Source organism: Salvelinus fontinalis, chromosome 4 (assembly GCF_029448725.1).
Source record: "Salvelinus fontinalis isolate EN_2023a chromosome 4, ASM2944872v1, whole genome shotgun sequence".
Classification (NCBI taxonomy): domain Eukaryota; kingdom Metazoa; phylum Chordata; class Actinopteri; order Salmoniformes; family Salmonidae; genus Salvelinus; species Salvelinus fontinalis.
In genome coordinates, this window is record NC_074668.1 from 69,445,681 (window position 1) to 69,466,304 (window position 20,624).

The window sequence follows — 20,624 nt, forward strand, 5'->3', positions numbered from 1 at the left end:
CCAGCCGTGGGCGAAGCTACCCGCTTAACACCCTACCGAGAGAAGGGTTTGAGAGCTAGTGCAAAACCTGACAGAATAACAGGACCCCTCTGCATTGAAACAAAGTGAATGCTGACCAAACACATTGTTGGAATTGATCCCTTTGTCCTCAACTTTCTTGAACTACTATCTTATCAGTTTCAACCCAGCAGTGTTCTGAGGTGCATCAAAGCACATACTACTAGATAAGTTAAATGTTTGGGTCTGCCATACGTTCATGTAAACATAAGATTGTCAGTGGTCTGACAAAGCCTATAATGGATTTCATTGAACATTGAGACCTTTGAATGAATGGGTTACATGCCAGTAAATCAACCTTACCATTGAGACAGCAGAATCAATAGATATTTCTTTATTAAATCCATAATTTTGTACACAACAGGAGAGTGTGGATTAAATCAACATCACAGACACCAGGACAAGGCAGAGACTTGAAGAGAAGTGGTTAATCTCGTTGGACACCAGATGACCTGAGGGGAAATGAAAAGAAAACATTTAATTCATTATTTAAAATTAAGAGAATTGTAAAGTGCCCCGAAGAAGTAACATGCGTTTCCCAAAACACCATGCAGAGAGAGAACGTTCTCTAAGTGTGTCGTTGAGGCATGTATATACTGATAGGATCGAAAGAAAGGCAGCGCTGCTCTTGGGCCAGCTTTCTCCATTGAAATCTTACCTTAAAGCTGCAGTATGTAACTTTCTGGCCAACACAACCAAGTTCACATAAAAATGGGTTATAGATCTGTCACTCATTGAAAGCAAGTCTAAGAAGCGGTAGATCTGTTATGTGCGCTATATCTATGCTTCCCAGTCTTAAGTTTAGTTTTAGCATCTTTTGGTTTTGTACACCAGCTTCAAATTGATGAAGACTATTTTTGGTTATGGAAAAGTAATTTCAGAGCAGTACAATGATTCTCTACACAATGACTGCATGCTTTATCAAACTGAAATTAGGCAAACTATTTGAATTTTAGAAACCAGGAAATGGCGGAGCGATTTTCTGCGCATTGCACCTTTTTAACATTAGAATTATTCCACAATACTGACGCTGTATCAGCTCCTAGAGATATTATCACCTACAGCTGCTAATATTGAGGCAGCTTATTCTAATGCACTAATTAAAACTCGAATGAACATAATTGATTTCAATATAGGCCAATGTAGCCTATACTGTAGGTAGGCTATTTGTCTTTTGATGCAGTTATCTCGGGTTTCATGAGAAGATCTTGATCCTTCGCTTGTTTAACATTTACAGAGACATTGCCAACTTTGTTGTTAAGTTATCTGGGGTCACAAAGACTGATAAACATTTTGATTCTATGTTTAGCGGAGATCTGTGTATAACGTCACACGGTAGGGGAGAAAACACATTTAACGATGCACTTCCCTGTTCTACGAGTGGTCTGAGGCAGTTGGTAAATAAAATGTTTAAGTGCAACTTCAATAAAAATGTTGGGACACAACTCTGAGATTTAATGATGCCCCTACGAAAGGTTGTAACGATGAACTTAGCCTTAAAATGCTTTTGAGAAACCGGGCCCAGAGCATTTTTTCAATGTGTAAGCACTCACCCAGAGGATGTCTATAATATGTCCATGCCCAGATCCTCAGGTGTGGAGATACCCAGCTCAATCAGAGTGGGCTGCAGTTCTTGAATCAGGTATGGGTAGATATCTTTGTGGGGACCAGATTTGTCCTGTTAAAGAGAGGATGATAAAATTCACCATAGGGAATATTACAAAAAAGGCATACAGGTTGAAGACTATCATTCTAGATGTTTCCTAAATTACTAGTATATTATGTGAATAAATTCAAAAGGAAATGAAATCCAACTTATTTTACATGTTTTACATGCCTTTTCACAAGAAAATAACATACAGAACAAAAATATAAACACAACATGTAAAGTGTTGGTCCCATGAGCTGAAATAAGATCCCAGAAATGTTCCATATGTGCAAAAAGTGAATTTCAAATGTTTACATCCCTGTTAGTGAGCATCTTTTTATTTTACCAGGCAAGTCAGTTAAGAACAAATTCTTATTTTCAATGACAGCCTAGGAACAGTGGGTTAACTGCCTTGTTCAGGGGCAGAACGACATTTTTACCTTGTCAGCTCGGAGATTCAATCTTGCAACCTTTCAGTTACTAGTCCAACACTCTAACCACTAGGCTACCTGCCGCCCCAGCATTGCTGCTTTGCCAAGATAATCCATCCACCTGACAGGTGTGGCATATGAAGAAGCTGATTTAAACAGCATGATCATTACACAGGTGCACTTTGTGCTGGGGACAAAAGGCCACTCAAATGTGCAGTTTTGTCACAACACAATGCCACAGATCTCAAGTTGAGGGAGCGTGCAATTGGCATACTGAAAACAGGAATGTCAACCAGAGCTGTTGCCAGAGAATTTAATGTTTGTTTCTCTACCATAAGCTGCCTCCAACATCGTTTTAGAGAATTTGGCAGTACGTCCAACTGGTCTCACAACCATGTGTAACCGCACCAGCCCAGGACCTCCACATCCGGCTTCTTCACCTGCGGGATTGTCTGAGACCAGCCACCCAATCTGCTGATGAAACAGGAGTATTTCTGTCTGTAATAAAGCCCCTTTGTGGGGGAAAACTGTGTCTGATTGGCTGGGCCTATGCCCTCCAAGGCCCACCCATGCTGTGCCCCTGCCCAGTCATGTGAATCCATAGATTAGGGCCCAATTAATTTTAATTGACCGATTTCCTTATATGAACTGTAACTCATTGAAATTGTTGCATTTCTTTATTCAGTATAGCATAAAAATAGATTGCTGTGAACCTTACGGCTAGTCAAAAAAAAAAAAAAAGTCGGCTACGTTGAAAGTGAGGAATTAGTACACCTACTAATTAAGGAGTTTGACTGTTCTTTTTGTACAACTAGGTGGCTCATGTGAGGATTAAAGTCTGCTTCCACCAAATATAAGAAATAGCCCAAACCCTAAAAGTCAATAGTATGGTTCCCCTGAAATAAGCAGTGTTTTTCAAAGCTACAGGAATGTTAAATGTACTTTATTAGTGGATTTATATGTGAATGGAAGTCATTTAAATAATTTATGCTCAGTAATCTGTACAATTTTCAAATTTAACCATCTGGAACAAAAACACCCGAATATGATAAACATGTAGAATGTCTCACCCATGTGGAAGCTAGGTGAATTGCAATAGGCGCACACACTTGGGAGCCAGGCCCACCCAATCAGAATGAGTTTTCCTCCACAAAAGACATTTATTACAGACAGAAAAACTCCTCAATTTCTGGGATTTTATTTCAGCTCATGAAACATGGGTCCAATGCGTTACATGTTGCGTTTATATTTTTGTTCAGTATATTATGGACATTTTCTTTAATTACAATGCAAAAATTGAAATCATTTTCCATTTAGACATATGATATAAAAGCAGTGAGTATATCCACACTTATGTAGTTCTGTCCTTGAGCTGTTCTTGTCTATTATGTCATGTTTAATGTGTGGACCCACGTGAAGTGTAGCTCCTGCTTTCACGACAGCTAATGGGGATCCTAATACAGTGCAGTCAGAAAGTATTCAGACCTCTTGACTTTTTCCACAGTTACATTACAGCTTTATTCTAAAATGGATGAAAGTTGTTTCCCCCCCTCAATCTACACACAATACGCCATAATGACAAAGCAAAAACAGGTTTACAAATTTGATATACACTGCTCAAAAAAATAAATGGAACACTTAAACAACACAATGTAACTCCAAGTCAATCACACTTCTGTGAAATCAAACTGTCCACTTAGGAAGCAACACTGATTGACAATAAATTTCGCATGCTGTTGTGCAAATGGAATAGACAAAAGGTGGAAATTATAGGCAATTAGCAAGACAACCCCAATAAAGGAGTGATTCTGCAGGTGGTGACCACAGACCACTTCTCAGTTCCTATGCTTCCTGGCTGATGTTTTGGTCACTTTTGAATGCTGGCGGTGCTCTCACTCTAGTGGTAACATGAGACGGAGTCTACAACCCACACAAGTGGCTCAGGTAGTGCAGCTCATCCAGGATGGCACATCAATGCGAGCTGTGGCAAGAAGGTTTGCTGTGTCTGTCAGCGTAGTGTCCAGAGCATGGAGGCGCTACCAGAAGACAGGCCAGTACATCAGGAGACGTGGAGGAGGCCGTAGGAGGGCAACAACCCAGCAGCAGGACCGCTACCTCTGCCTTTGTGCAAGGAGGAGCACTGCCAGAGCCCTGCAAAATGACCTCGAGCAGGCCACAAATGTGCATGTGTCTGCTCAAACGGTCAGAAACAGACTCCATGAGGGTGGTATGAGGGCCCGACGTCCACAGGTGGGGGTTGTGCTTACAGCCCAACAACGTGCAGGACATTTGGCATTTGCCAGAGAACACCAATATTGGCAAATTCACCACTGGTGCCCTGTGCTCTTCACAGATGAAAGCAGGTTCACACTGAGCACATGAGCACATGTGACAGAGTCTGGAGATGCCGTGGAGAACGTTCTGCTGCCTGCAACATCCTCCAGCATGACCGGTTTGGCAGTGGGTCAGTCATGGTGTGGGGTGGCATTTCTTTGTGGGGCCGCACAGCCCTCCATGTGCTCGCCAGAGGTAGCCTGACTGTCATTAGTTACCGAGATGAGATCCTCAGAGCCCTTGTGAGACCATATGCTGACACATGCACATTTATTTGTGGCCTGCTGGAGGTCATTTTGCAGGGCTCTGGCAGTGCTACTCCTTGCACAAAGGCGGAGGTAGCGGCATTGTGTTGTTTAAGTGTTCCATTTATTTTTTTGAGCAGTGTATATCAATCTCTCAATATAAAAATAATTAGCATATGTATTCAGACCCTTTACTCAGTACTTTGTTGAAGCACATTTGGCAGCGATTACAGCCCCGAGTCTTCTTGGGTATGAGGCTACAAGCTTGGCAGAGTTTCTCGCATTCTTCTCTGCAGATCCTCTCATGCTCTGTCAGGTTGGATGGGGAGCGTTGCTGCACAGCTATTTTCAGGTCTCGCCAGAGATGTTCGATCGGGTTCAAGTCCGGGCTCTGGCTGGGCCACTCAAGGAGATTCAGAGACTTGTCCCGAAGCCACTCCTGCATTGTCTTGGCTGTGTGCTTACGGTCCTGAGCGCTCTGGAGCAGGAGTTCAAGGTTTTGTACTTTGCTCCGTTCATCTTTCCCTTGACAAGTCTCCCAGTCCCTACCACTGAAAAACATCCCCACAGCATGGTGCTGCCACCACCATGCTTCACTGTAGGGATGGTGCCAGGTTTCCTCCAGGCGTGACGCTTGGCATTCAGGCCAAAAGAGTTCAATCTTGGTTTCATCAGACCAGAAAATCTTGTTTCTCATGGTCTGAGAGTGCTTTTAGGTGCCTTTTGGCAAACTCATAGCAGGCTGTCTTATGCCTTTTTACTGAGTGGTGGCTTCCGTCTGGCCACTGTACCATACAAGCCTGATTGGTGGAGTGCTGCAGAGATGGCTGTCCTTCTGGAAGGTTATCCCATCTCCACAGAGGAACTCTGGAGCGCTGTCAATGACCATCGGGTTCTTGGTCACCTCCCTGACCAAGGCCCTTCTCCCACGATTGATGTTTGGCCGGGCGGCCAGCTCTAGGAAGAGTCTTGGTGGTTCCAAACTTCTTCTATTTAATATTGATTGAGGCCACTGAGTTCTTGGGGACCTTCAATGCTGCAGACATGTTTTGGTACCCTTCCCCAGATCTGTGCCTCAACACAATCCTGTCTCGGAGCTCTACGGACAATTCATTCGACCTCATTGCTAGGACTTTATATAGACCGGTGTGTGTGCCTTTCCAAATCATGTCCAATCAATAGAATTTACCACAGGTGGACTCCAAGTTGTAGAAACATCTCAAGGATGCTCAATGGAAACAGGATACATCCTGAGCTCAATTTCAAGTCTCATCGCAAAGGGTCTGAATAATTATGTAAATAAGGTATGTTTATTTGTAATACCTGTTTTCACTTTCATTATTGTGTGTAGATTGAGGGGGGATCATTTAACCATTTTAGAATAAGGCTATCGTAACAATGTGGAAAATGTCGAGGGGTCTGAACACTTTGACTGCACTTATACAATTCCAAAATATATACACGTTTATTTTATTGAGATGACTTCACTGGGAGTTGGTAGGCGAAGCTGTGTAGCTCACCTTGACTGCCTCGAGGATGCGGATAGCACTGGCCAAGTCATTCAACCTTCGGCAAGCACGAAGAGCTGAGTCGAGGATTTTGGGTTCGGGTACCAGGTCATAGCCAATTAGTGTGTTCATGCCTATGGGATGTGGAATGGGATTCAAGCATACTCCGTTATACATTTTATCAAATTTGATAGTTTACTTTTTGTATTTTTTATCTGTCTATCCGTTAGTCTCCAACTCAGGCTGAAAGGAATTACTGTAGACCTTCGGCAAAAGTGCAGACTTATTTAGAAGATCACCTTTCTTCAGCTCCCAGGCATCAATGTCTGGCTTGCTGAAATAAGTGACCCAACGGGCATCGAACTCCTCATCTGTCTCCACCTTGGCATGGGAGTAGCATCGGGAGGCCAAAGGAGCTGCAACATAGAAAACAAACATTAGATCATATAGAGGTCGAGGCCTATTCGTAGATGCTTGACTGAAAAAAAATATACACACACTTCAATTCTCATGAAGAAGCAGGTGAGCCATAACCTACACCTGCTGTCAGACATGTCATCTCACTACCAGCTGATTTCAAGTGTGATTTTTGCAGCCCAGAATGTTGTTTTGAGGGGAAACTGACCTGTAAACATAACATGCATAATTGCAATATCAAATGAAATTGTATGTCACATGCGCAGAACACCTTACAGTCAAATGCTTACTTACAATGCAGTTTAAAAAAATAAATTAACTTAAAGAATAAGAAATAAACAATGAAAGAGCAGCAGTAAAATAAGAAGTGAGGCTATATACAGGGGGTACCAGTACAGAGTCAATGTGCGGGGGCACCGATTAGTCAAGGTAATATGTACATGTAGAGTTATTAAAGTGACTATGCATAGATGAGAGTAGCAGCAGTATAAAAGAAGGCGGGATACAAGTAATCAGGGTAGCCATTTGATTAGATGTTCAGGAGTCTTATGGCTTGGGGGGTAGAAGCTGTTTAGAAGCCTCTTGGACCTAGACTTGGTGCTCCGGTACCGCTTGCCATATGGTAGCAGAGAACAGTCTGACTAGGGTGGCTGGAGTCTAACAGTTTTTAGGGCCATCCTCTGACAGCGCCTGGGATAGAGGTCCTGGATGGCAGGACGCTTGGCCCCAGTGATGTACTAGGCCGTACGCACTAGCCTCTGTAGTGCCTTGCGGTTGGAGGCCGAGCAGTTGCCAGACCAGACAGTGATGCAACCAGTCAGAATGCTCTCGATGGTGCAGCTGTAGAACGTTTTGAGGGTCTGATGACCCATGACAAATCTTTTCAGTCTCCCGAGGGGGAAGGAATAGAGTCGTGCCCTCTTCACGGCTGTCTTGGTGTGCTTGGACCATGTTAGTTTGTTGGTGATGTGGAAGCCAAGGAACTTGAAGCTCTCAACCTGCTCCACTACAGCCCTGTCGATGAGAATGGGGGGCGGCGCGCTCGGTACTCTTTTTCCTGTAGTCCACAATCATCTCCTTTGTCTTGATCACGTTGAGGGAGAGGTTGCTCTCCTGGCACCACACGGCCAGGTTTCTGACCTCCTCCCTATAGACTCTCATAGTTGTCGTATGTCACTGTTGTGTCATCGGCAAACTTAAATGATGGTGTTGAGTTGTGCCTGGCCGTGAAGTCATGAGTGAACAGGGAGTACAGGAGGGGACTGAGCACGCACACCTGAGTGGCCTCTGTATTGAGGATCAGCGTGGCGGATGTGTTGTTACCTAACCTTACCATCTGGGTGCTGCCCGTCAGGAAGTCCAGGATCCAGTTTCAGAGGGAGGTGTTTAGTCCCAGGGTCCTTACCTTATTGATGAGCTGAGGGCACTATGGTGTTGAACGCTGAGCTGTAGTCAATGAATAGCATTCTCACATAGGTGTTCCTTTTGTCCAGGTGGGAAAGGGTAGTGTGGAGTGCAATAGAGTTTGCATCATCTGTGGATCTGTTAGGGCAGTATGCAAATTGGAGCGGGTCTAGGGTTTCTGGGATAATGGTGATGTGAGCCATGACCAGCCTTCGGTAGTTATTTAGGCAGGTTACCTTTGTGTTCTTGGGCACAGGGACTATGGTGGTCTGCTTGAAACATGTTGGTATTAGACTCAGACAGGGAGAGGTTGAAAATGTCAGTGAAGACACTTGCCAGTGGTCAGCGCATGCTCAGAATACACGTCCTTGTGAATGTTGACCTGTTTTAAAGGTCTTACTCACGTCGGCTGCGGAGAATGGCAGGTAGCCTAGTGGTTAGAGCGTTGGACTAGTAACCGAAAGGTTGCATGATCGAATCCCTGAGATGACAAGGTAAAAGAAAAAAATCTGTTGTTCTGCCCCTGAATAAGGCAGTTAACACACTGTTCCTAGGCCGCCAATGAAAATAAGAATGTGTTCTTAACTGACTTGCCTAGTTAAATAAAGGTTAAAAAAATTAAAAGGTACGTGATCAGTCATCCGGAACAGCTGATGCTCTCATGCATGTTTCAGTGTTACTTGCATCAAAGCGAGCATAGAAGTAATTTAGCTCTTCTGGTAGACCCGTGTCACCGGGCAGCCCCTGCATTATCCCGACTTGGCTTTGCAGGGAAGGAATGTCTATTTACAGCAGTCCGGCTAACTGGGTCAGAGGTCAATGCCAAGACATTTTGACAGCCCAAATCTAGCCATAACTGAGTGTAAACAGATCAAGAGCAGTAGATGGTGTAGGACATGATCATACACTGATTTGACCACACGGTCTAGAGTTTCTGCGCATTGTTGTGCACCAGTGTTGCCAACTTAGCGACTTAGTCACTATATTTAACGAGTATTCAGACCCCTTTATCCACACATTTATATATAAAAAATATATATGACTAGCGACAAATTTTTCCTGGCATTATTGGAGACCGTGTTCCGTCTAAAATAAAATCACTGCATTTGACTCACAGCCTCAATCACTTACTCACCCTGTCCACTGTGTGTGTGCCTCTGACATAAGCTGGCTAGCTTATGTCTCAGTCTAAACTGTACACTCAAAAATACAGAAAGGAGTGGGAATTGTAAGAAATTGTATTAGATATTGGTAACTTGTTCTAACAACTTCTCAACATTACCTATAAGTTGACACAACATACACACCCCCTCTTTCTCTTGGACATATGCTGGACACATAGGACATATACACGGCACCCACAATTCCCCTCCCCCATGACAATCACACAGACACACCCAACCCATGGTTGGACCTCAGGACAAAGAACTCTCAGGAACCAATGGAACGTGGACACCAGGCCTGATCAGGACTACCCAAGACCCAGACCGACCAATCGGAAGGCCAGACTCGCAGATCAACCTACTTTGCTTGTTGTCTATATATAAAACTGTATGACTGTGGAAACTCCCTCTTTTCCAAATGACCCCATACGGATCGGATAGAAAAGAGCCGTGCTGCACGCTTTGCATAATATTTTTACACTTGAATAAACCTGCCTTATTATAAAATTATCCACCTCGTCCTATGTCTCCACTTGGTCTCCTGTCTCAAGTAAAAAGAATAATCATCAACAGAATCAAACCCTGAATTCAAAGGCTGGTTGAAGCCGTTTATTGGAGATGATACACGGGCATACTGCCTGCATTGTAAGGCTGACTTCTACAACTTAGTGATGTAAAAAAAAACACGACAACTCAAAAGGCAAACAAAGCCTTATAACACTTCCACCCAAAACAAGCTGCCATTTATGGTTTAAAAAATTGACTGCAAAAAAGGCTGAGGCCACCATGGCATTAGCTATCGCTGAACACTGTTCCATGCTGACATGTGATCACATTGGAGAAGCATGTAGAGCTGCTTTTGTAACAGTAGTAACTTTACGTCGTCCCCTCGCCCCGACACGGGCGCGAACCAGGGACCCTCTGCACACATCAACAGTCACCCATGAAGCGTCGTTACCCATCGCTCCACAAAAGCCGCGGCTCTTGCAAAGCAAGGGGCAACACTACTTAAGTCTCAGAGCAAGTGACGTAACTGATTGAAATGCTACTAGCGCGCACCCGCTAACTATCTAGCCATTTCACATCCGTTACACTTTCTCAGACTGCATTGCTGCTACCTACTTCAAAATACACAGGACAAAGTGCACAGAAATGATTAATGGTGTTCTAGCACCCATCATTTCTGAAAAAGTTGGTAGCAGATGTGGGTGACCAGTGTTTCAGCCTCATCGATGAGTCCACGGATGTAAGTGTTTCTAAGTACCTGGGAGTTGTGATAAGGTAATTTAGTGACACCAAGCAGACAATTGTATCAACATTTCTGGGGCTTGTTGAGTTGGAGGAGATGCCAAATCTATAGCCCGTGCTGTTGTGGCTTTCCTCAAAGTGTTGTCTTAAAAAATAGAAACTCCTGGGGATAGGGACTGACAATGCCTCTGTTATGACGGGGATTAACAATGGGGTCCATAAAGTGCTGAAGGAGGAGTATGGCCTCAAATATCTGGTTCTTATTCGCTGTGTGTGCCACTCTCTGCAGCTTGCTGTAAGTCATGCTTCCAATGACACCATCCCCCGTAGTGTGGAGAACTTGGTACGAGAGAATTATAACTGGTTTTCAGTGTCTCCAAAGCGCAGGGAGGCCTACAAGGCCATATATGAGACCAACAACTGTGGGGAGAAACCTTTACAGATAACCAAGGTGTGTGCCACACGTTGGCTCTCCATTGAACCCGCGGTTTCACGCATTTTGGACCAGTGGGAGGAGCTTAGGCTGCATTTCGCAGTCACCAAGTCCAGTGAACACTGCTACATGACTGAGGTTTCATGTGGTGATCCTCAAAACATATTGTATCTGACTTTTTTGAAGTCAGTGCTGGGTGAGGTACAGTTGGCCATCAAGGCTTTTGAGGGAGAGCAAGTTGATCCTCTTAAGCTACTTGACAGCTTGGTTAGCCTGATCAAGTCTGTGAGCAGCAGGGTGTTGAATCCACTGGCAAATGTTGATGTAATCAAAATGGCCAATAGATGGATACATCAGTCCCAAACCGTACCTTGGTTACCTTTTTGAGTCAAAGGCAGCTGAGCTCCACCTTGCGCCTGAGGATGAAAACAATGTCCGAAAGCGGTGTGTAGCCTTCACCATCTCCCTCACTAAATGAGTTGAGGGTGAGACTGCCGGACAACATCGAAGCATTGCAGTACATGTCAGATTTCAATGTGGAGGAAATTCTAAAGCACAATAAGAGCCCTGGAGAAATAGAAAAAAATAGCCACACTCCTTGGCTACTCCCCTGCAGAGATAGACAAGATTGTCCAGCAATGGCGTGCCATCCATCTTAATGAATGGAAAGAGACAAAAAAAACACACTGGGCTTCTGGAGTGAGATTTGGAAGTTCAGGGATGCTGCTGATATCAACCCGTTTCAAGAACTTGCCATGGCTGCTGTGTCTGTGTTGTCCTTGCTACACTCGAATGCTGAAGTCGAGAGAATTCAGCCAGATGTGTGGTAAAAAGCAAACTTAAGGGTCTGCAAGGGCATCCGATTTTTAACTCCATCCTGTACATTCGATATGGACTGAAGCGGTCTGATGAGGCTTGCTATGAGCGCCAGCTGCCTGATAATGTTTTGCCGCTTTTTGGCACATCAGCTGCTTACTCATTTAAGTCAGCTCCCTCAGTTGCTGAACCTGCCATAGAGAGCCTTGACCAAAATGACAATGACACACTCTTTCTGTGAGCCAGCACAGCCTGTGTGTGTGTGAGGGGGATCTGAAAAAAAACAATTAACCTGAATTAAGGCCAGACTAGTTACCATAATTTTCTCACATTGCCATTGACAGTTCTTACTAATGTCTTAATGTAGGCTTGTTGTAGGCTCCTAAAGTGGACCAGAAGGTTAAAAACCAAACCAAATTAAGAAAAAAATGTGTGTATATATATATATTTTAAAATTAAGAGAAAAAAATAAGTAACTCCGCCAGAGTGTCTCTTTTGGGTCACTTTTGCCAGTCCCAAGCCCGGATAAAGGAGGGTTGGAATTGTGACATTAAAAAAACAAGAATCGACAGATGAAAGTTCTAAACATATTTAGGGTGTTTTTTACTAAATGTCTCTCCCGCGACGTTATTCCTACAGCGTCCATCACAATTATATATACATGGACAATTATGCAAATTATGTGATGGCGACTTTTAGGACAGCCAATAGCTACTTTCCTTACTGAGGAGTTGGCAACACTGCTGTGGCTCCCTCAAAACCGAAGCATGGGTCATCACAAGGACACATGCAAGTTTACTAGCTGTCTGATGGTTCTATACATTCACACTGGATATGGCATCAATTTAAGAACGTAAACTATACACTATTTATGGGCACCAAGAAATGTTACTTTAGATCAAATAGAAATCAATGTCACCCTGACGCAAACGTTAGTCCAATTGACTTAGCTAGCTATATAGCCAATGCCATCTAGTCTAATCAGCGGTGTATGATCAGAATACATTTGTGACTTCATATACTTACCGCAATGCTTCGAATTTGCCTAAACGTGCAAACTATATATATCATGTCGAGTTTTGTAAAGACTACCGTAACGTTACATACCATTTACGACTGACGTTAGCTAGCTAGCTTGGTGGCTACTTGCTATGGACAACTGGCAAGTTAACACGAAAGGCAAACCGTTTTATGAATAAATAGACAATTAATAGGCTTTGCCGTCAGTCCTACCCGAGTAGCATGGTCGTGTCCGCGTTAAACTCCGTATCCCATAGGTTGAAAGTCGAACAACAGCTCTGAACATCTTGCCGACCGGTGAGAATCAGTAGCTAACGGTGTCGTATGCTAAGAAACCGATTCAGAAGGACATCGAAAAGGGAAGCAATTGCGTCTGCGCAAAACCGCAGGGCCTACGTGCTAGAAGACAACCGCTCGACAGAGTGTGGTAGGCTGTTAGCCTCATGTTTGGTAGTCCTAACTGCCATTTGGAAATAAATGCATACAATGCACATACACCTTCTAGGTAATACATTCACCCCAGGGTCGTTACAATATAATTGCAGTAAATACACACTCCCATAGCAGTGTTAACCTGCCTAACGCAGTAAATAAACTGCTAGGCTACATTACCCACTGATGAAGGTCTAAGGCACTGCATCTCAGTGCTAGAGGTGTCACTACAGACCCTGGTTCGATTCAAGGCTGTATCACAATCGGCCGTGATTGGGAGTCCCATAGGGCGGCGCACAATTGGCCCAGCGTCCTTAGGGTTTGGCCAGGGTAGGCCGTCATTTTGTAAATAAGAATTTGTTCTTAACTAGCTTGCCTAGTTAAATAAAAACACTGCATTGCTTGCAATATGGTTTTGGAAGCATATAAACGTATATTTCCTATCTTTGAGAAATCATTTTCGAAAAACCTCAATTGATACACACCATTTTGTAGGGTTAGGTTCCCAGACGGCCATATGTCCATGTTACAGCGCTTGTGTACAGAGGGAAGAGAGATTGGACGACCTGTGCTAATTGGCTATCCCTCTCTGAACACCTGTGTGTAAACGTACAGCCTGGTCTCATTGACTAGACGTAAAATAGTAAACGCCAATCCGGGACACTCAAATTAGTATATGTTACATCTGGTATGTTTACATGAGACAGAAGGTTACTTAAGGCATAAACTAATGGAGGGTGGGCGTATAACGTGAACATCTAGCAACCTAAGGGTTTTGTGTTAATCTCATCGACAATTTTAGCGTTTGAGTTAATTATTAACTTTGCAACTGCTTACTACCTTTTAGCTAAACTCAGCAAAAAAAGAAACATCCCTTTTTCAGGACCATGTCTTTCAAAGATAATTTGTAAAAATCCAAATAACTTCACAGATCTTCATTGTAAAGGGTTTCAACACTGTTTCCCATGCTTATTCAATGAACATGAACCTGTGTAATGGTTGTTATTAAGACACTAACAGCTTACAGACGGTAGGCAATTAAGGTCACAGTTATGAAAACCTAGGACACTAAAGAGGCCTTTCTACTGACTCGGAAAACCCCCAAAAGAAAGATGCCCAGGGTCCCTGCTCATCTGTGTGAACGTGCCTTAGGCATGCTGCAAGGAGGCATGAGGACTACAGATGTGGCCAGGGCAATAAATTGCAATGTCCGTACTGTGAGACGCCTAAGACAGCGCTACTGGGAGACAGGGCGGACAGCTGATCGTCCTCGCAGTGGCAGACCACGTGTAACCACCTGCACAGGATCGGTACATCCAAACATCACACCTGCGGGACAGGTACAGGATGGCAACAACAACTGCCAGAGTTACACCAGGAACGCACAATCCCTCCATCAGTGCTCAGACTGTCTGCAATAGGCTGAGAGAGGCTGGACTGAGGGCTTGTTGTAAGGCAGGTCATCACCAGACATCATTGGCAACAACGTCGCCTATGGGCACAAACCCAAAGCGCTCTTCACTGACTAGTCGCAGTTTTGTCTCACCGGGGGCGATGGTCGGATTCACATTTATCGTCGAAGAAATGAGCGTTACACCGAGGCCTGTACTCTGGAGTGGGATCGATTTGGAGGGTCCGTCATGGTCTGGGGCGGTGTGTCACAGCATCATCGGACTGAGCTTGTTGTCATTGCAAGCAATCTCAATGCTGTGCATTACAGGGAAGACATCCTCCTCCCTCATGTGGTACCCTTCCTGCAGGCTCATCCTGACATGTCCCTCCAGCATGACAATGCCACCAGCCATACTGCTCGTTCTGTGAGTGATTTCCTGCAAGACAGGGATGTCAGTGTTCTGCCAGGGCCAGCGAAGAGCCCGGATCTCAATCCCCTTGAGCACGTCTGGGACCTGTTGGATTGGAGGGTGAGGGCTAGGGCCATTTCCCCCAGAAATGTCCAGGAACTTGCAGGTGCCTTGGTGGAAGAGTGGGGTAACATCTCACAGCAAGAACTGGCAAATCTGGTGCAGTCCTTGAGGAGGAGATGCACTGCAGTACTTAATGCAGCTGGTGGCCACACCAGATACTGACTTACTTTTGATTTTGACCCCCCCCTCTTTGTTCAGGGACACATTCCATTTCTGTTAGTCACATGTCTGTGGAACTTGTTCCGTTTATGTCTCAGTTGTTGAATCTTATGTTTCTTTTTTTGCTGAGTTTACTTTGCATCTACTTAGCATGTTAGCTAACCTTAACTCCTAGCCTAGCTAACATTAACCACAACAAATTGAAATTCGTAACATATCATACGTATTGGCAAAATCGTAACATATTGAACGAACTGCAATTTGTACCATATCATACAAATTGCAATTCGTAACATATCATACGAAAGGTCATTGGACTAACATGCTGACCACGCTGCTCACGTCCCATGCGTGAGCGTTGCAAAATAAATGTACACATACATGTTATTCAATCATTGCACCACACTGCTCACGCGCGCCAACAGACGTCTGCGTTGCCAGGCGCTAACATAAAAGTTGCTTCTATTTGTTGCGCAGAACGCGCTGCAAGTCCTGCCTCTCTCATCTCCTCATTGGCTTTTAGAAGCATTTGCTCAAGTGCCATCTCCTCATTGGTTATACCCACGTAGGTGACTGAAAGATGAGGTCAGTGGTGGTAATACACCATATGAAAGTTAGTTGCCAATCGCCATATAAAGTCCAAAGAAGAAAAAGCTTGGAAGAAGGAGAAATGACTATAAACGATTCGGTTGACTGTTTTTGTGTGGATTAATTGTCGGAGTAGAGGACCTTGTGCATTTCAGGTAAAATAACAACTCAACATTTATATCCCAGGACAAATTAGCTAGCAACAGCAAGCTAGCTAAATGGGACAAATTAGCCAGCAACTGCAAGCTAGTTAGCTAAATTGCCATAAATGTTTAATGCTTTTTGACCTGTCCACAAATTAAAATAATTGGTTTAGAGTTTTGATTTTTCAAGCTGCGTGTCGTGATCGCGTTTGGTGTGGGGGCACAAAATCAATTTGTGGACGCACGCGCGTGCCCGGTATGGTGTAAGGAGAAACGTTAAAGTCCAATTTTGGGCTAGGGCCCTATAAATTAGACTAAGTGCGATAACTTGAGGATCATCAATCAATGTACTAAACAATTTTACACATTTTTGTGCCAAAACAAAGTTTTACATCATCTAGTCCCTTAAACGGCCTGAAAATTAAGCACATTGTTATTTACTGCTGTCCTCTCCAAATGTAGGCGTCTATAATATTTCACCTCCACCAGAGGGCAGCAACAGTCAGTTCAAGTAACCCAATTGACAGCTTTCACAATTTTACCTTAACCCATATAACACAATGAGGGACGGTTTCCCTGACACAAGACTAATTTAGTCCTAGACTAAAAAGCTATTTCAATTAAGATTATCTGAGAGTTTTGAGGGAGCATCAGAAGACGACCATACCTCTTAAAAAAAATATTTAAACCACCATTTAGGCCATTTTAATTGTTTTCTTCTTAATTGTCAAATTGAACCCACTTTTCTCATTCAATCATCAACTTGCACATCAGAAATGGAATTTGGGGGTATATATCAATTTGTTCTACATAAAATCTAAAACAAACTAGTCCCATCATTTTGCATTGTGGCCCACTACAATTTTAGAGCATATAAATCAGGGGCACAATGGTCTCTGCTATTCTCATAATTTCTTTACTTTGAATTCTGGCAGCCCTTTATTCAGTCTTCATTACCTGCACTTACAGCTTTGACTTCAGCACTGCAATTACATCCTCAGCTGCACTGATTAATCCAACATGGAGGAATTTGTTTTTTGAAAATACATTTTAAGACACTTACCAGGGAGGAGCTGTGACCTGGTTTGTTCTTGCAGATAGACCCCAGCCTGCCAGTTATATTGCAATAAGACGTTTCCAATGACTGTTTGAGTGTGCCTCTTAATCCGTGGTGTACAAAGTGAAGAAGGAAATAAGAGTGTGGGGAAAAAAGTGAAAACTCCATCTGTTCTATTCTTGACACAAGATGGAGGAGGTATTCCCCCCTGTCATAATCCATACTTTTCTCTATTGATGAACATATTCCCTGTATGGTCATTCATTAATACCTCCGTGCTGTGCCCAGCTTAACCTTACCTTCTTTTCTGGCATAAACACATAATCAATCACTTTCCCATTCCCTGACTAGGGAGATGGAGAGTGAGAGTGTGCATGAAGGGGGGGGGGGGAGAAAAACCCTTTGGCCTGTCTTCCCAAGCAAGAGGAATAGTGTGTTCAGTGGGGCTAACACAGGCAGAAAAAGCAACATAGCCCCAGTAAATATTCAATTGAAAGGATTCCCAGATAAGGGAATGGAGGCAGCACCCATTCTTCTAGATAAGAAAAGACAGAACCATCTGGAGGCAGGGAGATAGCAAACTCCCACGCCATCCGAGAGACCTCGCTCTCATCTGCTGCAGGTGGGGAGAAGGGAAGAAATAGAGTGCACACTTTTATCACAAGTTCAAAATGAATTTATTCTCATTCTCTATGCAGTGGAAGAGGAAAGGGGGATACCTGGTCAGTTCAACTGAAATGTGTCTTCCGCATTTAACTCAACTGCTCTGAATCAAAGCGGGGGGCTGCCTTAATCCACATCCACGTCATTGGAAGGTTTTGGCAAACAGAGAAGGATTATGATTAATCAATATTAAAAAATATTTATTAGTAGTTGTAGTACACTGAACAAAAATATAAACGCAACATGCAACAATTTCAAAGATTTTACTGAGTTACAGTTCATATAGGGAATTCAGTCAATTTAAATAAATAAATTAGGCCTAATATGGATTTCACATGACTGGGAATAAAGATATGCATCTGCTGGTCACAGATACCATTAAAAAGAGGTAGGGGCTTGGATCAGAAAACCAGTCAGTATCTGGTGTGACCACCATTTCCCTCATGTAGCGCGACACATCTCCTTCACATAGAGTTGATCAGGCTGTTGATTGTGTCCTGTGGAATGTTGTCCCACTCCTCTTCAATGACTGTGCGAAGTTGCTGCATATAGGCGGGAACTGGATGACGCTGTCGATCCAGAGAATCCCAAACGAGCTCAACGGGTGACATGTCTGGTGAGTATGCAGACCATGGAAGAACTGGGACATTTTCAGCTTCCCGGAATTGTGTACAGATCCTTGCGTCATGGGGCCGTGCATTATCATGCTGAAACAGTCAGCATTCCAATTGTACACTCCCTCAACTTGAGACATCTGTGGCATTGTGTTGTGTGACAAAACTGCACATTTTAAAGTTGTATTTTATTGTCCCCAGCACAAGGTGCACCTGTGTAATGATCACGCTGTTTTATCAGCTTCTTGATATGCCACACCTGTCAGGTGGATTGATTATCTTGACAAAGGATAAATGCTCAATAACAGCGATGTAAACACATTTTGTGAACAAAGTTTGAGAGAAATAAGCTTTTTGTGCTTATGGAACATTTCTGGGATCTTTTATTTCAGCTCATGAAACATGGGACACTTTACATGTTGCGTTTATATTTTGGTTTAGTGTAGTTGTGGGGCTATATGTTTTAGGAGAATACCACTTGACGTGTTACACACAAAAAGCTGTTGTACTTTATAGAAAACCAATGTCATTGGGGAAATAGACTTCCAGCTGGTGTATCCTTGTACGCCACAGGCTCATATGGTGCCTTGTTGTCTCATCTGATATGCTATTTCTCACCAGCCACATGTGATTTGGCTGTAGGGTAATGCTTTTGTCACAGTGTTTTATCTGTCCTCTCACTCAGGCATACACTATCCAGTTCTCCCTAATTACCCTCTCTGCATTTTACACTTGGCCCAGAATTCGTCATGCTTGATAACGGATTGAGCAGGTCGATCGGAGATTTACTTATAGAGCCTCTATCTATGTGACCTGCATCACTGACTGGCCGTCCCTCAGGCTTCTCACTGGAAGCTGTTAACTGTATGATAACAGCGACCTGAAGTGATAACCTTCTCCAGTCTTGAGGACACACAGTTTGTTCCATATGGGCTTTATTGCAGTCGCAGCATTTCTTTATTCAACCTTGGGTTCTCTGCTTTGCTCAGATTAATTTAATGGGTTTGAGAAGGAGGTTAATGGCTGTGTCCGCTCTAGACAGTGAAACGCAAGCAGACCTTTGCTACAAAAGCACTGTTTGGTATTTCATTATTTTTTTATTATTTTGAAAGATGTAATCTCAGCCAAAATATTATGAGTGCATGGGCTCACACTTGTAATTGTTCAAAACTATTTCCAGAGCTCTAAAGGCATTTTGATAAATGGATTGTATAAGGCTTGTGTTGCGTGTTGTGTTGTCCTTGCAGATTTTCATTATGATGAAGAGAAAGGACACTTCATTCCGTTTGTAAAAGGTTATCATACTCAGCAGGCATGGCTGATTTAGAACTAATACCTCTTGGGAAGTGTGATCTCGGTTTGGGACGGTATCTAATCGTTTTTGATAAAGGAAAACCTTACACTTATCAGTATTTGAATGAGTCGTCCATAACGGATGGAGCTAGGACTACTTGACTCCTTTTCGAGTCAGATATACAGTATCCCATAAGATTTAGGGAAGGGTAGGTTACTCTAAAAAATATAGTTTACCAAGCTACCAATTACTTCACAATGGAAGAAGTTGAGCTACACTAAAGCTACCCCTAAGAAACATATCGTTTACCTAACTAAAGGGTCATTTCAGCAAGCCATGACACCCACCATCTTATGTAGGTCGAAACAGATACGATTAGCATTCCTGAAACATTATTTTGTTTAAATAAAGCTAATTGATTGCACCCAAATTGGCAATTTTAATTTATAGGATGTATATATTCTTCAATAAATATAGTACCTAACATTCGACTTGGACCATAATTCAACCTAACAATGATTAGGCATGAGGAATCCAATAAAACGATCAAAAGCCACCCATGGACCCACACACCCCAACTCAACAACCAGTATACAATATCAGTTCTCTGTCTGACAGGTAGTTTGGAGCTGCTGCTTGGAGTATTGCTTCTTCATCCTTTGTAATGTATTCCATGTGAATCTGGTGATGGTCTTTTCACCCTGTTCAAAGAAATAACCCATTGAAGTCGCTTGCGTTAGTTACTATAAGCTAGTGTGAAAGTACCACGTTTTGCCCACTAGATGCCACTGTTCCTGCTACTGCCACCACACCCTTTTATCCATTTTGCTTGTTTCTTGTGTTTATTAAATAGATCACATTTTCTTTGCAGCTGAAAATAAATGAAAATAAATGGTCAATCGTGTTTCTTGTGCTTTTCTTTAAGGTGGAATGACTCTAAAGTTTTTGTTTTTTTTTTACATTCAAACGAAATGATCATATCTGAAATGTCATACTACAAATTGCAATAACATATCACTCTGGAG

General features: G+C 43.1%; 1 protein-coding gene across 2 annotated transcripts; it reads right to left on the reverse strand.

Annotated features, from left to right (window-relative positions):
- Positions 1 to 376: 376 nt before the first annotated feature.
- On the reverse strand, positions 377 to 13,696 carry LOC129852732 (cytochrome c oxidase subunit 5A, mitochondrial-like). 2 transcript variants are annotated; one of them, XM_055918393.1, is made up of 5 exons: positions 13,642 to 13,696; positions 6,523 to 6,639; positions 6,236 to 6,357; positions 1,611 to 1,735; positions 377 to 509 (listed from the first exon to the last, which is right to left on the reverse strand). In XM_055918393.1, exons 1-4 carry the CDS (start codon positions 13,679 to 13,681, stop codon positions 1,622 to 1,624), a joined length of 393 nt encoding a protein of 130 aa, XP_055774368.1. In that variant the 5' UTR covers positions 13,682 to 13,696; the 3' UTR covers positions 377 to 509; positions 1,611 to 1,621. The 2 variants fall into 2 exon arrangements, with proteins under 2 accessions (XP_055774368.1, XP_055774367.1); XM_055918392.1 differs by lacking the exon at positions 13,642 to 13,696 and adding an exon at positions 12,938 to 13,097.
- Between the last annotated feature and the right edge of the window lie 6,928 nt (positions 13,697 to 20,624).

What these genes read in the sequence shown, in the direction of transcription:
- LOC129852732 (XM_055918392.1), bottom strand. Translation starts at nt 13,010, where the DNA reads ATGTTCAGAGCTGTTGTTCGACTTTCAACCTATGGGATACGGAGTTTA. An exon ending in TGCCTGGGAGCTGAAGAAAG is followed by an intron (nt 6,358 to 6,522) that starts GTGATCTTCTAA and finishes CACATCCCATAG; the next exon opens with GCATGAACACACTAATTGGC. An exon ending in GCATCCTCGAGGCAGTCAAG is followed by an intron (nt 1,736 to 6,235) that starts GTGAGCTACACA and finishes TCTCTTTAACAG; the next exon opens with GACAAATCTGGTCCCCACAA.